The sequence below is a fragment of the Fukomys damarensis genome, unplaced genomic scaffold (assembly GCF_012274545.1).
Source record: "Fukomys damarensis isolate Sample0158 unplaced genomic scaffold, DMR_v1.0_HiC HiC_scaffold_14, whole genome shotgun sequence".
Classification (NCBI taxonomy): domain Eukaryota; kingdom Metazoa; phylum Chordata; class Mammalia; order Rodentia; family Bathyergidae; genus Fukomys; species Fukomys damarensis.
This window is the reverse complement of record NW_022900926.1, coordinates 54,646,334-54,660,913: the sequence shown is the minus strand read 5'-3', so window position 1 is coordinate 54,660,913 and position 14,580 is coordinate 54,646,334. Positions and strand designations below refer to the sequence as shown.

General features: G+C 37.6%; 1 protein-coding gene across 6 annotated transcripts in view; it reads left to right on the top strand.

The window, feature by feature from the left end:
• Positions 1-14,580, top strand: part of Mdn1 (midasin AAA ATPase 1) — a 160,629-nt gene that overhangs the window by 63,223 nt on the left and 82,826 nt on the right. For all 6 annotated transcript variants that reach the window (XM_010633238.3, XM_019208824.2, XM_010633237.3 and 3 more), the window contains exons 25-34: positions 1,373-1,551; positions 2,043-2,251; positions 2,608-2,754; positions 3,979-4,120; positions 5,505-5,639; positions 5,719-5,857; positions 6,674-6,812; positions 7,487-7,617; positions 9,160-9,304; positions 11,559-11,688. In XM_010633238.3, coding sequence (XP_010631540.1) covers positions 1,373-1,551; positions 2,043-2,251; positions 2,608-2,754; positions 3,979-4,120; positions 5,505-5,639; positions 5,719-5,857; positions 6,674-6,812; positions 7,487-7,617; positions 9,160-9,304; positions 11,559-11,688 — 1,496 coding nt within the window. The remainder of the gene's footprint in view (positions 1-1,372; positions 1,552-2,042; positions 2,252-2,607; positions 2,755-3,978; positions 4,121-5,504; positions 5,640-5,718; positions 5,858-6,673; positions 6,813-7,486; positions 7,618-9,159; positions 9,305-11,558; positions 11,689-14,580) is intronic.

Sequence of the window (14,580 nt, the reverse complement as noted above, 5' to 3'; positions counted from 1 at the left end):
GGATGAGTACTTACCATTTCCTGTTAAGTAACAGCCAATTCCACATATTTTTGACAAGTAGTGCCAGTGGTCCGGGGATTTAGCTCAGTGGTTCTGTCACCTGCCTTGCAAGCGAAAGCTTCCAGTTCAATCCCTGGTACCAAAGACAAAAAGCAAAACGAGTAGTGCCAGAAAGGTTGGAATTATTTTCTTCCTCTTCCTCTTCTCCTCTTTTTCCTCCTCTTTTCTTTTCTTTCTTCTGCCTTCTTCCCTCTTTTCCTCCTTCCCTCCTCCTCCCCTTCCTCCTCCTCCTCTCCCCCTGCTCCCCCCCACTCTTCCTCAATCTCCATATAGTAAGTTCCTGACTTTCAAAAGAGTTTTATAGGGCCGGGGATTTAGCTCAGTGGTTCGGTGGCCTGCCTTTCAAGTGCGAGGACCGGAGTTCAATTCCCGGTACCAAAACAAACAAACAAACAAACAAACAAAAGAATTTTATGTTCCAAGAGAATTGTTCATGATTCATTCTGTTTGTAAACCAACAGAGTGAGTCTTACAGACACAGTACACCTGTGAAAGTTTGCAACGGGGAATATTTGCAAGTCAGGATTGAATCTTATGCCTAGAGCTGTGATGGTGAACATTTTAAAGCTTTGATGATGCAAAGAGCTTACTGTAGCACGTGTGTCATAGGCTCCCCACCACTGGTTTAGAGTGTGCTAATCAGGTGTTCTGCTCATGAGATACAGCGCGAGCCTTTTTTGGGGGGACAGTTCACAGGCTCAGCCTGGACTTGAACTCACTATGTAGCACCCAGACTGTCCTCAAATTTATAGCAGTCCTCCTGCCTCAACCTCCTGAGTGCTGACATTACAGGCATGCTCCACCTGCCACCCGTTTTTATTCTTGGTAGTTTTTTAAAATTTAGAGATAAGTTGCCTAGCTGGCATTAAAAACGGGATACTCTTTCCTTGACTTTCCAGGTAGCTGGGGGTTCTAGACCTTTGTCAACATACCCAGTTTGTTTGTTTTTGTTTTGTTGGGCAGCATAGTGAGACACCCCCCCCAACCCCCTACCAAAAAAGTTATTTTATGATGATATTAAATAATGTCATCATCCATTATTCTTTGTCATTGTTGGTCTTGTCCTGAGGATAGGATCTAGGGCCTTTCTGTTGAGCTATACCCAAACTCTGTTTTATTTTGAGGCAAGGTCTGGTTAAATTGTTCAGACTGTGTTTGAATTTGCAATCCTTTTGCCTCAGCGTCCCAGAGTGTCCTTTATCCTTTCTAGTACTACTCATATGAATTCTGGTTTCTTTTTTTCATCCCTTCCTCTCCTCTCTTCTGCTTCCCTCCCCTCTCATTTGCTTTATTGGCTGATGATATTTTTCAGGACTTATCCAGTGCTGATTCAAGGAGAGACATCAGTTGGTAAAACAAGCCTCATCCGGTGGCTGGCTGCAGCTACTGGCAACCACTGCGTGCGCATAAACAATCACGAGCACACAGATATTCAGGAGTACATTGGTTGTTACACATCAGACTGCTCAGGGAAGCTTGTCTTTAAAGAAGGTAGAGTTCACTTTTATACCTAACTCCCTCAATAATAGTTTTTATTCTTTTTAAATGAGGCTCATTGACCTCTGCCCCTCAATCACAGATAGGGGGTGATTGTTAGAAGGGACTGGTTTTGTTTGGATCCCACTAATCTTGCCATTGTATACAGAACTATGGCTAGATTTTGAAGAAAGCATTTGAACAACTGCTTCATTTTCTAGACATTCAAAGAATGCAGTGAGACTTAGGGAAGATGAGAATAGATTAGAGCATTTGGTGATTTAATGAAATTGGGTTGCAAGGAAAAATTAATGTTGGAAAAGAGGTATTCTCAAGCCCTCGCTCTTCTGCTGTGGGTTTTATTTTTAATCGCATATTGTGCTTCCTCAATGTGTAGTGACACAAATTGTTGGGGCACAAATTGTTGTTGCTTTAATATTTAGTGAACACATTTTAAAACATTGGGGTGACTTGTATATTCATTCTGAGTATTCGTTTTCTTTTAGGTGTTCTAATTGATGCTATGAGAAAAGGCTATTGGATTATCTTAGATGAATTGAATTTGGCTCCTACTGATGTATTAGAGGCACTGAACAGACTGTTGGATGACAACCGTGAATTGCTCATAACGGAAACACAAGAAGTCGTTAAAGCCCATCCTCGGTTCATGCTTTTTGCCACCCAAAACCCCCCAGGGCTTTATGGCGGCAGAAAGGTATATATCCCATGCCCCCAACCTTCCATTCATTATCATAGCAAACAAATCTTTCGTGGCAGAGATGAGACTGTGTTTACCTCTATTGAGTTTTTCTTTTCTTTTTTTCTTTCTTTTCTTTTTTTATTGAGACAGGGTCTCACTGTATAGTTGGGACTGACCTGGAACTCAGTATGTAGCCCAGGCTGTTCTTGAACTCACAGCAATCCTCCTGCCTCAGGCTCCCAAGTGCTGGGATAACAGGCATGCACCACCACGCCCAGCTGAGTTTTTCTTTTTGTGTTGAACACCAAGTGCTCTAATTTAGGAGTTACACAAAAATTCCTCTTCACAGTATTTTCCTGTGTATGTCATAGGTGCTTTCTAGAGCCTTCAGGAATAGATTTGTGGAATTGCACTTTGATGAATTGCCTAGTCCTGAGCTGGAAACAATTTTGCATAAGCGGTGTAGTTTGCCACCCTCTTATTGCACCAAATTGGTTAAAGTCATGCTGGATCTTCAGGTATTTTATATCACTTCTCTTATTTTCATATGGAGTGTATTGATAAGATCGGTGATGAAAATTTTATGGCTTGTTGGATAAAAATGAATCCATTCATTTATTTTTCTAGAGTAAGCAGATTTTGTTGTTGTTTTGTTTTTGTTGAGACAGCATCACACTGTGAATGTAGTTCAGGGTGACCTTGAACTTGCTGTGTAGCCCAGGCTGGCCTTGACCTCACAGGGATCCTCCTACCTCAGCCTCCGAAGTGCTGGGATTACAGGTGTGTGCCACCACACCTGGCCTGGGTCCTCATTTTTAAAATACATTCTATTATTACCCAATTTTTGTTAATTCCTATTTTATTTCATTGGTGGGGATTGAGCCCAGGTTCTTGTGCATGCCAAGCATGTGCTGTAGCACTGAACTTCATCCTTAGTCTCCAGTCTTTGATAAGCAGCAGTTTTATATCATAAAATTTTCTCCTGAAATTTATATATGATGACAGTTCCCTATTTATATTTAATCTGGATTATTTTGCTTGGAATAAAATTTGGCAAATGCAAAGCACATTTTTTGTATGTATGTATGCATTTCTTTATTTATTTGGTATTAGGGATTGAACTCGGGTCCTTGTGCTTGCAAGGTAGGTGGTACAGTTTTCATATTTTCAATCAGTATAAGGTGGTTTGTTTCTAAGCTTCCAGAAATTTGATTGAACACAACAAATAATTTTTTTCTTGTGATTCTTCCCTTGTCAATTTCAAATCTACAGTTAATGTTTTTTTAAAATTTGATCTTGCAAGCAGCCATATTTACAGTTGTGTATCACCGTACTCAACTCATTTGATTTTTTTTTTTTTTCTAAAGAGACATTTTATGGATTATAAGAGTTTTTTGTTAGGAAGTATACATTGTTAAATTATTTTGCAGAAGTAAGGGCACAGTTCTCTTAGCATTGTCGTCAATATTGGCGAACTAACTTTCTTGGATCTTTGATCTCATCTGTGTTATTTATCTTTTATGTATGGCCTATGAATTGAAATTCTGTTATTTGTATTCATACTTATATGTGACTTTGATTATTTTTCTTCACATGATTGTAGTATTTCTTCACATAATTATGGTGTAGAATAAAGTTTTATTAGATCCTTAAATTTTTTAGAAACTTTATATAAGTTGTACTACACGGCATCCATTAATCACAACCAATTCCCTTTCTCATCTGGTTTGATACTTCACTAGTCCTACCGCAGAAGTTCTTCAGTGTTTGCTGGAAAGCAGGGCTTCATCACCCTTCGGGATCTATTTCGATGGGCTGAACGGTACAGATTGGCGGAACAGACTGAGAAAGAATATGATTGGCTACAGCATTTAGCAAATGATGGTACGTTTTCAAATTATAAAGTTATGTTAAGTTTTATAATTCTTATTAAGGCAAATCTTGTCCAAATTGTGGTTGATACACACATTTTTCTAGGTATTCCAGAAACACCCTGTCTCTTATCAGTTCCTCAGTGCTATCGTAAGGGGTTCCGATTCTTACAGGTGGGCTATGCTGCTGTACATCAGTTACTAAGCTTTTTATATACTCTTTGCTTCAGGTGTTAACGTGTGGGAGTCTCAGTGTGGCCATAGCCCTGTGGGGAATTCAGGTGGTTGCTGGTAGGTCTTGTGGGCCACATAGAGTCCAGACTCAGGTTTGGTCATTTTAGTTTAATTCATGAGAATAAGTGATATGTTATTCTCTGTTATAGCATAGAAAGCATTTTGAGATCTTTTGATTTCAAATCAGATGAATCATTAATGCAGTATTTTAATAAGGTGCATAAGTAAAACTAGTTCATGAACATTCTCTTTTTTCCTGTCTTTTTAAACAATTTTTTCCATCTTTTATGAAAAAAAATTGTTTTGTCATTTTGTTGATTGAATCCCAGGCCTTGTCTGTGCTCTCACTATGCTACATCCCCTGATGGTTTATTTTCTCTTATTTACTGATAAAGAATAGAGAAGGAAGAATAGAATTTTTAAAGCTTTGTATTAGAATAAAATACATGGTAAGGCATTTATTTATACACACACACACACACACACACACACACACACACACACCCCCAATACAGATCACCATCTCTACTGAATTATTTTCAAATCTCAGAAGGTTCCTTCTTGTCTCCTGTGAATAGAGGTAATCACTGCTTTGACTTGTGTTACAGCTGATTGATTTAGTCTGTGCATGAGATTCGTTAAAAAGCAATCATGTGGTATATATTCTCTCAGGTATGACTTTCTCATTCAACCTGATGTAATATTCAGCCATATTGTTATGCTTGCAGGATTTCATTATTTTTGTTTTGTGGTTATCCATTGTATAGAGATAATTGTTTATCCATTCTCTTGTTCATAGTTATTTGGATCATTTCAGTTTTTAGCTGTATGACTAAAGTTGCTCTGAACATCCCTATATATGCCTTTTGAAGCACACATGTGTTAGTTTTGTGCTTTTGGCTCTTGTAGATCATATTGCTGGGCCTAGAATAGGCTGTCCTTGTTTTTCAAAATAGTTTTTCTGTTTTGTTTTGTTTTATTGTATTCTGGTCCTTGCAATTTCGAGGCAGGTGGTGGAACCACTGAGGTAAATCTCCAGCCCTCAAAGTTGTTCATAAGATTTCCTCTCCACTAGCAAGTGAGAATTGCTGCTGCTTCATGTTCTCAGCATACTTTAGTATTACCATCATACACCTGATTCTCCTCTTTTTTGCAATCTTTAGGTTTTATGCTTCTGGCAGGCCGAGTCCGGAAACAAGAAGAAGTTTATGTGATTCAAGAAGTCCTTGAAAAACATTTCAAGAAAAAATTATGTCCTCAACATCTTTTTTCTCAAGAAAATGTTCTAAAATTACTGGGTGAGTAGCTCAAAAACACCAAAGAAGTATAAGTCAAGTTGTATTGTTAGAACCTAAATATTTATTTTACCATGAATAGGTAAATTATCTACCCAGATATCTACATTGGAGCCTAAGTTCAGCCATATCGTGTGGACTGAGGGCATGCGCAGACTGGCAATCCTGGTGGGAAGGGCATTGGAATTTGGTGAACCTGTCCTGCTGGTTGGAGACACTGGGTAAAGTTCTGTGAGAATAACTCATCAAGAGATTTCAGTTTGGTTCCATATGATTGATTACTTGAGTTACCTCTAAATGACTCATAAAACTTTTGTGATATTGCTTCATTTTCTCCTTTTTCTTTTCTTAAAGGGACAAGATCTCTTGTTTCCTTTACCTTCACCATTAGAAATTATTTATGAAAATTTTATCATTGTTATTGTGGCTGTTTTTGTCGAATTTGTTTAAATAGATTGATCTGATAGGTATGTTTGAAGAAGACAGTAGAGAAAGTAGTTAGTACCTCCTGAAGGTTCGATAAGGATTAGATCTCTTTCTCCTTCCTTCCTTTCCTTCATTGGTGGTTGGTACAAATAGGAAAAGATGAAATTTGTTCAGTACATGTTCTGGATAAAGAATATGGGAGAGCAGTGCTGGGGATTTAGCTCAGTGGTTCTGGTGCCTGTCTTGCAAGTAAAAGAACTGAGTTCAATCCCTGGTACCAAAAAAAAAAAAAGGATAAATGCTTTTGAGAACCAAGATCTGTCATATAAGGGTACAAGATCCCAATGATGAATGTAACTATACTGTATACTTAAAAAGTACCAATAAACTCAGTAAGATTTAAAAAAAAAAAACAAAAACGTATATGGGGAATGCATTAGTGTTTTGCAGAGGGTCACCCTGAACCAGAGATACAGAGGTCCTGCATTGACTAGCACTGTCTGCTGTCATAGTGAGCTTCTCACCATGGTGATCTCCTTTTGCTTCAGGTTATTTGTGAATATGTATTTGGAACATATACTTTTTGTTAATCTGGTGTATATTTCTGATAGGTGTGGGAAAACGACAATTTGCCAGATATTTGCAGCCTTAAAAAATCAGAAATTATACTCAGTGAACTGCCACTTAAACATGGAGACATCGGACTTTCTAGGAGGCCTACGGCCAGTGAGACAGAGGCCAAATGACAAGGTTTGTCCAGTACCAGGTGTTGATAATGTACAAATAATTTCAGTTACCCTGTAAATTAGTCAACTATGGGATTTTGTGCACGGAAGGTTTCTGTATCCAAGTTTTGTTTGATAAGTATAGTACATATACAGAATCTATCACACAAAAAAGTGCACACCAGGAAAAGAAAACTTGTATAAGTATTTTAATACTAAATTTTATTGAAATATCATGAGATTAATTGTAAGAGGTGCTCAAAGTGGTGGCCACTAGCTTCCAGACATTTATTAGTGTAGCAAACTACTGAAATATGTGTAAATTTTTTGGAGGACTGATTTCTTTTTTTATTTTTGTTTTTGTTTGTTTTTTGAGGCAGGGTCTCTTTGTAGTTCAGGCTGACCTTGAACACACTGTGTAGCCCAGGCTGGCCTTGAACTCAAAGTAATCCTCCTTCCTTAGTCTCCTGAGTGCTGGGATTCCATGCGTGCACCACCATGCTTGGTTAGGATTCTCATTTCTTAAATTGAGATTTGTATTGGTATTTGACCTGGTTCTTAGCTTTTGTCCCCTCTTCTCAAAATCTTACTTCTTGTAGAGTAAGCGTTTCACCCCTGGAAGTAACATGTATCTCTGTGTACATTGTCTTGTGAATTCTACCCCCTTGTTCATTCTCTGCACTTTGTTGCCAATTCTAGGAAGAAATGGACACATCAAGACTGTTTGAGTGGCATGATGGGCCTCTGGTTCTGGCCATGAAAGAGGACAGCTTTTTCCTCTTGGATGAGATCTCATTGGCTGATGATTCTGTCTTGGAAAGACTCAACAGGTACATATATGAGAGACTTGGCCTTTGTGTGATGTTTTTGTTGGCCTGGTTTTTACAGATATTTGGTCATATCCACATTCCTCAAGGGTCTCAAGGGTACAAGGTAAATGTTTGCAAAGTTGATCGGTCATTACTTTTGGCTTTATTTAGCACTCACATGTTTTTAAGAAAACTGGTTTTCACTGTTTAATTTTTGGAAGAAAATAGTCAGAAATATGAGACTGTGATATGGCAAGATTAAAACAAATAGCCTAAATTTTTAAAAAATTTCTTTTTTTAAGGAAGCATATATGTACATACTTTCTTTTTTTTTTCTTTTCTTTTTTTGGTACCAGTGATCGAACTTGGGTCCTTTCACTTGCAAGGCAGCTGGTGGCACCACTGATCTAAACTCCCAGCAGTCCTTTCTTAATGTTTTAAAAGAACTAGCATCATATTCCTGCATCATCTTAGTATCTCAAACTAGTGTTAGTTTTGATGTAGTAATACCAATTTTTTTCTCTTCTTACTGGGGCATAGCATATATCATAAAATGTACCCATTTTAAATATCTACAGTGATACCTCAGTTGTTGAATGATTCCATGCTAGAACTTTCCACTACTTAAACAGCAAAATTTGAAAGAAATTGGCTGGGTGTTTGTAACTTCACTTGATAGTCAGTGAAAATTCAACTTGAAAAACCAATACTGGCCGACAGCAAGTCACACTGGATCTCAGTGCAAACACAAAAGGTGTGACACTTCATTCTAAGCACTGCTCAACTGTCCTAGACAACATATAATGCTTGTTTTAGTGCATCACACATGCATTATTGTGCTTTTTCCCTTTTTTTTTTTTGCACTTTATTTGCTTAAATATTGTGACCATAGATCCAAAGAAAGTTAATGATACCAGCAGTAAAACTAGGAGGAAAACTGTGAGAACCATGACAGAGTTAAAGCATTGTGAAATTTGTTAATGTCCTGGAAAAATGAGTTTATAAGTGCAATTTTTGTGCTTCAGAACCAATTATTTGGTTTTTCCATTGTTTCTTATGGGAAAAATATATTCACTTCAATTTTTCAGTGTTTGAACACGAATTTAGAACAAATTGAGTGTGACAACTCAGGTATCACTGTATTTCAGTGGTAGTAAATTTACTGAGTTTTGCAAGCATCACATCCCAATTTTATATTTCCATAATCAAGTAGGATTCCTTTTGCACATTATAATTCCTGGTTCTATCCCCTGTAGGTAACCATAATCTACATTCTTTGCCTGGAGTTTGTTTTTCTGAATCTTTTATATAAATGGTTTCTTCTCTCACTTTCTATCAGTGTTTTGAGACAAATGCTATAATAGGGCATATGTGGGAAAAGGAGTTATTTTTCTCTTGATCAGAAATATGTTCCACTACACAGAAATTGGGATAGTGACTCATATTAAAATTTATGATAGGAAGCCATTAACTAAAGTGAGAGAGATAATCTTTTCATGAATGGCAAAGGCAATGAAGTAGAACATGTAAACATTTTATAATTTTTCCCAATTTTTCTTCTAGTGTCCTTGAAATAGAAAAATCTCTGGTATTAGCTGAAAAAGGCAGCCCAGATGACAAGGATAACGAGGTAGAACTGTTGACTGCTGGGAAAAAGTTTCGTATCTTAGCAACCATGAACCCTGGTGGTGACTTTGGAAAAAAAGAGGTAAAACTGCTTTATAAGCATAATTTCGTTATGTGTGTTTGTTTGTTTTAATCTTTTTTTCTTTGAAACAAGAGTCTTGCTTTGTAGTTTTGGCTGGCTTCGAAATTGTGGCAGTCCTCTTGCTTCAGGATTCTGAATACTGGGTTTATATTTGTGAGCCACCAGGCTCAGATGTCTTTCTAGCTTTTACTGCAGCTTACACTCGTAAATATATGTAATACTGGATAATCTATAAAAATAAAAAAATAGAATCATTATATTAAAAAATCTGACAGATACATTTCTTTATTTGACATCTCACATTGTATATGTGCCTAAAATTTTACTATTTTCCTTTGCCTAGCCCTTTGCTTTGGGTACCCAAACTGTTGCTCTCAAGAGCTGTGTATAAAGTTTATTATTCTGGTTTTATAGTTAAGAAAATCACATTCACAATGGGGTTGCAATTTATATGTTTTTCTGTTGGGTGACTAGAACCATTGGTGGTACTATCCCAGGCATGACTGTACCAGTTCTACTACCACCAGCGGTCAAGCTCCCTGATGGGACAGTAATGCATAAACCATTGGTGCTTCAAGCCACAGGGAATGTATTAAATCCCTGCTTTTGAGACTACATTCTTAAAATTAGTGTGGTTTAATGACTGATTTTAGAATGATAAAAAAGTGTTAGCCAGGGAATTCCTTGTTGTGCATGGATAGCTTATCTCTTCTCTTAAGGACTGTGCAAGTCATTGTTGGTCAGATTCTTTCTGTTCAGATGTTTGTATTTAGATATAGCCAGGAAACAGCAACCCTGTAGCTTTTAGGTTGGCAAAACCTTTCAGTGGAGAAGTCAGCATTATGCTTATCTCAGTCTGTTAAGAGTTATAAAAAAGGATAGTGTAGTGATAGATCAGGAATGATGAGGAGAAACATGGATTGATCTTGAAAACAGTTAAGATTTTGATGGGTCGGTGCCTAAAATGTGAACATGATATTTAAGCCTGGTTTTCGATAGTAGCATTAAGAAAAAGAATATCTTCGTACCACCAAAATAGATTCACCAATTTCTATTTTTAAGAGTGTTTGTGTTGTTAATTTGACTTACAGCTTAGCTTAAGTTTTTCCTTTTCTTTTTTCTTTTTTTTGGTTTTTGGAGACAGGGTCTCATTATGTAGCTAAGGCTGACCTGGAACTCACTACGTAGCACAGGCTTGGTCTCAAACTCACACTGATCCTCCTGCCTCAACCTCCTGAGTGCTGGGATTACAGCCGTGCGCCACAATGCCCGGCCATCTTAAGTTTTTCTTAAGACCAAGGTTGCCATCTTTTATCTAAGGGAAGCTACACTTTGGTTTTACAGTCCTGACCAGTAGAGCTTTTGAATACCACCAGAGGACTGTTCTATGGTGGCAGCAAGAAACACAGATTCACAAGTTCTTTAGAAGCTGCTTCTGATTCTAGTCATTGTTTCTGATAGTAGACTAGATAGAAGATTGCCAAGAGAAAGGAAGTGGTTGTCAAAGTAGTAATTATACACATGTGACTTTGCAAACATTTGTGAAGAGGTTAACTGACGTTAGGAAAGGATAAGAGGATCAAAGAGGGCAAAGGCCCTGAGACTGAAGGAACTGAACAATTCTTTATTATACCAGAGGTGAAGTATATTCTTTCTTATAATTTCATTTCCATTGAGCCACATAAAAGTTGATTTTTTATTCCCCTTGTACTTCAGACATTTCTATGGGAAGATTGCTATTCATGTAATTGAATATAGAATAAGGTAATGTAAAAGGAAGAACCTTTTTTTTCCCCCCTCATTGAGTTTATTGGTACATTTTAGGTATACAGTACAGTTACATTCATTATTGGGATCTTGTACCTTTACATGACAGGTCTTGGTTCTCATTTTTCCCTTTGTCCCTGCCCTCCCTTTACCCACTTCACCCTCCCCCAGAAGAACCTTTGTTGATAAAGCTCACATTGACTGGGACAGGAATCCTACTTGTACTACTTACTCTATAAAAGACCCTGGAGTTTTGTTGCACACTTTTAAATAGTGGTAAAAATGCTGAAATGAAGGGTGTCATGGAGATTCCTGAGATATATCTGTAAGGAGCCAGGACAAAGTAGTCTTTTACTAAGTATCTAGCATTACAGGAATTAAGAGGCATCTAATTTTTGCTGAATTTATACCTAATTTGATTTCGAAGGACTCGTTTTACAGTTCTTCATTGGGTTTAAGTTCTCATTACAGTTTGTGTACCTTGCAGCTGTCACCTGCCTTGAGAAACCGGTTTACAGAAATATGGTGTCCTCAAAGCACAAGACGTGAAGATTTAATTCAAATAATAAATCGTAACCTTCATCCAGAATTATCTCTAGGCAAAACAGATCATAAAGGTGAGTTTGTAGGCTATGGTTGTAGTAATGGGTTGAAGTATATTGGGAGTGAAGTGTATTATAGGACATTAGTAGTGTGTGTCTATTACAAGGATAAAGGAGACAGAGAAATAGGAATAAAATAGATCCAAAGAAAATATGGTATTAGCCTGTACTTCATATTTTAGGTATTAGTGTTTCTTCTTATTTTAAACATTATCACCTTTAAAAATTTTTGTAGAATTAAATTATATGTTTTTAGTTGTTAGCAACTAATTTATTCTTTAATAAATTAAAAAGTTTTCCTTTTATTATAAAAACTTTCAAACAAAAGGAAATCAGAATAAAATTTAAAATTTCTAAATACTTTTAACCTAGTTTAGCAATTCTTTTTTTCTTTTTCTTTTTCTTTTTCTTTTTCTTTTTCTTTTTCTTTTTCTTTTTCTTTTTCTTTTTCTTCTTTTTCTTTTTTTATTAGTGTAGTATTGCAGTACAGAATGATTACATTCCGGCAAGGGATTTATCTCAGTGGTTCTGCTTCCTGCCTCATAAGCGCAAGTACCCAAGTTTGATTCCTGGTACCAAAAAACAACAACAACATCTGATTAAATTCATCATGGGGAGTTGGTACATACACAAAACACGTCGTGTGTGTGTGTGTGTGTGTGTGTGTGTGTGTGTGTGTGTTTTGAGACAGAGTCTCACTATGTAGTTGAGACTGACCCGGAACTCTGTGTAGCCCAGGCTGGTCTCAAACTCACAGCGGTCCTCCTGCCTCAGCCTCCAGAATGCTGGGATTACAGGTGTGCGCCACCACGCCCAGCTCACAAAACACATTTTAATGGATTTAGCAGTTCTTATAATATCCAGTAAGAAAACGTTTATTATATGGTTATTTTAATCCTATGTTGGCTTGATAAATGTATATTTATGTTAGATTCATTCTCTCTGTATTTGCCTCTATCTTTATCCTATACATTATAAAATAATTTTTTTTCCTCCTTTCCTGCTTCTCTGAGATTGGATGTGTTCAACTTCTTAAAATGTCCTAAAACAGGGCCAGGCATTTAGCTCAGTGGTTCGGTGTCCTGCCTTGCAAGCACAAGGACCGGAGTTCAATCCCCGTTACCACCCCACAAAGTCCTAAAACTTGGTAGATTAGTTGGTGAGGTAAGGGGAGATGTATATGGAACAAATTCTTCCTTGCACTGTTTCCAGAAAGACTGGCTCTGTAATCATCTGAGCATATACTTTAATCAGAGAGTCTATACTAAGTGGTCATCTTCTGAACAGCTGAAGTTCCCTTGTCTTATTAAACTTGCCACTTTTCGGGCCAGGATGCAGCTCTGAGTTTGATTACTGGTTTCCAAAAAAAATAAAAATTAACAATAAAAAAATAAACTTGCCTCTTTCTCCTTAGTCCCCACCAATATAACAGTTATCCAGTGGCACAGAAACTGCCTAAGCCTGTGGCTTTCAAACGTACCTAGAGGACTTGCTGAAATACAGCTTACAGGGCCCCACATGCATTGTTTCTGATTTTACAGGTTTGAGGTGAAGCTCAGTAATTTGCCCAAGAAGTTCCATGATGGTGCAGTGACTGGCGGTCAAGGGACCATAGTCAGAACCACCGACTTGGTAGTTTGTGCACTATTTGCCTTGGTGTTTATTGTGAGAGTTACATGAAAAGAGCAGAGGTAGACAGAAATGCATAAACAAGTATGGTCTTCGGCTCTGTGTTCGAGCTAGATCAGAAAGTAACCTGTAACATTCATAGACTGCTGTTTCACCGCCATCACTCTTCAATCACCAGTGTGCTTCATGCTTAAGAAAAAGGGACAGTCCGTATGGCAATAAGCCTAGAAACCCAGTGGACTTTTCCTTGGACCCCCGTTGCTTGTCCTTAGGGAGCTTATGGACAACAGGCTTTCCAGACTGCATGGCCACATAATTCCTGTAGAACAGTGATGACAAACCTTTTAGAGCTGAGTGCCCAAACTGCAATCCAAAATGCACTTATTGCAAAGTGCCAACACTGAAATTAAACCTAAATACTGAGGTTTCACTTTAGAAACAAATTACACATTAAAATCTTTTGTCTTAAAAGAACAAATAGCGTGTGTTTCATGGTTATGCCACCACTGTTCTGGAGGTGTTAGAGACCCTGAGGGAGATTGGAGAGTAAGGAACTTGTGACTTAATAATTTTCAGTAGTTTTGCCATCTAGAAATGGATCAGTATGGCTCAGTGTAACACACATATATGAATGCACTTGTGTAAGCATACACACACACATGCACCCACCCCAAATTTTGAAAAAACAGGCTCAGACCTTTTTGTTCCCAACGAACAGATGCCAAATAGGGCACAACCTTTATCTCCTTCCATCTTCATTGTCGTCTTCTTCGTCTTCGTGGTCGTCTTCTTCTTTTTTTTTTTTTTTTTTTTTTTTTTTTCTTGGTACCAGGGATTGAACTCAGGTCCTTGTGTTAGTGAAGCAGGTAGCGCAACTCCTGAGCCAAATCCCCAGCCCTACTCTATTTAATAGCTGTGCTTATTTGTCCTATTTTTCTTTTTAAAACATTCTTTGATATTTGTACTTTTTAGATAAAGTGCTGTAGTAAATTTCATTGACGTTGCTTTGAAGACTGTGTGTGTGTGTGTGTGTGTGTGTGTGTGTGTACACACACACACACACACACACACACACACACAGTCTTCAAAGCAACGTCAATGAAATTTACTACAGCACTTTATCTAAAAAGTACAAATATCAAAGAATGTTTTAAAAAGAAAAATAGGACAAATAAGCACAGCTATTAAATAGAGTAGGGCTGGGGATTTGGCTCAGGAGTTGCGCTACCTGCTTCACTAACACAAGGACCTGAGTTCAATCCCTGGTACCAAGAAAAA